This window comes from Colobus angolensis, unplaced genomic scaffold (genome assembly GCF_000951035.1).
Source record: "Colobus angolensis palliatus isolate OR3802 unplaced genomic scaffold, Cang.pa_1.0 Scaffold10483, whole genome shotgun sequence".
In the NCBI taxonomy this organism is placed as follows: Eukaryota; Metazoa; Chordata; class Mammalia; order Primates; family Cercopithecidae; genus Colobus; species Colobus angolensis.
The window spans coordinates 1-1,627 of record NW_012111457.1 but is presented as its reverse complement, the minus strand read 5'-3'; the positions used below and the strand labels follow the sequence as shown (position 1 = coordinate 1,627).

At 58.4% G+C, this 1,627-nt stretch overlaps 1 protein-coding gene across 1 annotated transcript; it reads right to left on the bottom strand.

The window, feature by feature from the left end:
* Window positions 1-209: 209 nt before the first annotated feature.
* LOC105512908 (heat shock factor protein 4-like) lies at window positions 210-1,326 on the bottom strand. Its single transcript, XM_011943576.1, has 4 exons — window positions 1,223-1,326; window positions 1,058-1,123; window positions 811-880; window positions 210-522 (listed from the first exon to the last, which is right to left on the bottom strand). Exons 1-4 carry the CDS (start codon window positions 1,271-1,273, stop codon window positions 368-370), a joined length of 342 nt encoding a protein of 113 aa, XP_011798966.1. The 5' UTR covers window positions 1,274-1,326; the 3' UTR covers window positions 210-367.
* Window positions 1,327-1,627: the final 301 nt, after the last annotated feature.

The window sequence follows — 1,627 nt, the reverse complement described above, 5'->3', positions numbered from 1 at the left end:
CCCCCGCTTCCCAAAGATTGCAGCGGCGCCGCGCCAGCCCTGGATCCGGGCCTAAGCAAGGGAGCTAGACACCGGATCCCCAAGCACCTCCACCCTCCTGGGGTTCCTCTATTAAAGACCTAGTATCTGGACGCTTCTACAGTGCAAAATCACCCCCCACCCACAACTCCTGTGCTGCCTGGTCGATAGAGAAAAGAGACCCGAAACAGAAAAAAAAAAATGGAGTTTATGTGCAGGGTTCGTCGGGGTAGTGGAGAGAGGCCGTTGAATAGTAGGGGCTTCGCTCACTCCCGCCAGGGGGCGCCAGGAAGCCAAGAAGGATGTGCAGCCGCGGACTGGTTCCAAGCCCCTTCAGAGGCGCGGGGTCTCAGGGGGAGGGACTGGCTTCAGAGCCCAAGTAGGAGGCGGTCCGGCTCTCAGGAGTGCTGTAAATGGTTAAAGCCCCAGGCAGGCCCAGGGCTGGGCCTCCCAAGGCTGCCTGGACATCCAGCAGGAGTGGGGCCCCGAGCGTGGGGTCCTTCCCTAGGAGAAGTGGGGCTGTGCTCACCAGGGGAAAGGTTCCCCCTCCTTTCTTCAGGGAAGGAGAGCCCTGCCTGCCTGCCTGCCTTCTGCTCAGTTAGGATGAAGCATCCATTTTTAACCTCCCCACTCTCGCCCAATGGTGAGGGCACGGGTGGCTCAAGGAACGCGCTCTGCAGGGCAGCCTGAACTCAGGATTTCCCTGCAAATTGCAGATTGCCCCCTCACTCAATCGAGGTAGCTCAGCCCAATTACGGCGTCCTCCCAGGTATGAGTCATCACAACCATTACCTGGGCTTGGAGAATTTAACCCCTTGACCGCCAGCTCAGGCACACCCCGCTCTGGAACCAAGGGCTGCATCTGCGTGAGAACCGCAGGGAGCAGCTGGGGAGGGGACCTAGCAGCTGAGGGGGACAGCTGGGAAATCACTGCGGCGATTCTCCTAGAGACATGGCTCTGGCTCACAGAGAACAGCTACGGACCAGAGGGCTTGGCTCAGCCACCCCTGGCCTCTGCCCTCCCCGACCCACTTCTTACCAAGGACAGCTCCATGTCCAAGTCCATCAGGGTCCATTCTCGCCCTTGGAGACTGGGGCCCAGCACCTGAGGGGAGCTCTGGGTCAGTGGTGCCCTCTCCAGGCTCCACAGAGAGCTAGAGCCCACCAGGTCTCATGCCCCTGTTTCAGCAGAAGGGCTACTCACATCTAGAGGCCCTGCAGACTCCACACTTTCTTGAGGGGGCTGAAGCAGCATCGGAGGCAGCAGACTCTCTGGGCTCCTGTCCCCGCTCTCCAGGCCCAGAGGCCCCCTGTGCAGAGAGAACTGCTTTTGAGAGAACTGCTTTTGGCCTGCAGTGTACATCCTCCATTAAGTTCCCAAGGAACCCAGATGCATCAAGATTTAAATCCCCCAACATTTAGAAAATGATAGGAGAGGACCCCCATCCTTTTTCTACCCCCAACCTCCCCACCCCTGCCATAAAGGGGCACAGAGAAAGTGCCTCTGCTTCCTACCTGGGACCTGAAGTTTGGGTGGTGGAGCTGGGGCTTTGGGACCCCTTCCCTCCCTATGTAAATGTCAATATCAATGCTTCTTTCTTTTCTTTTC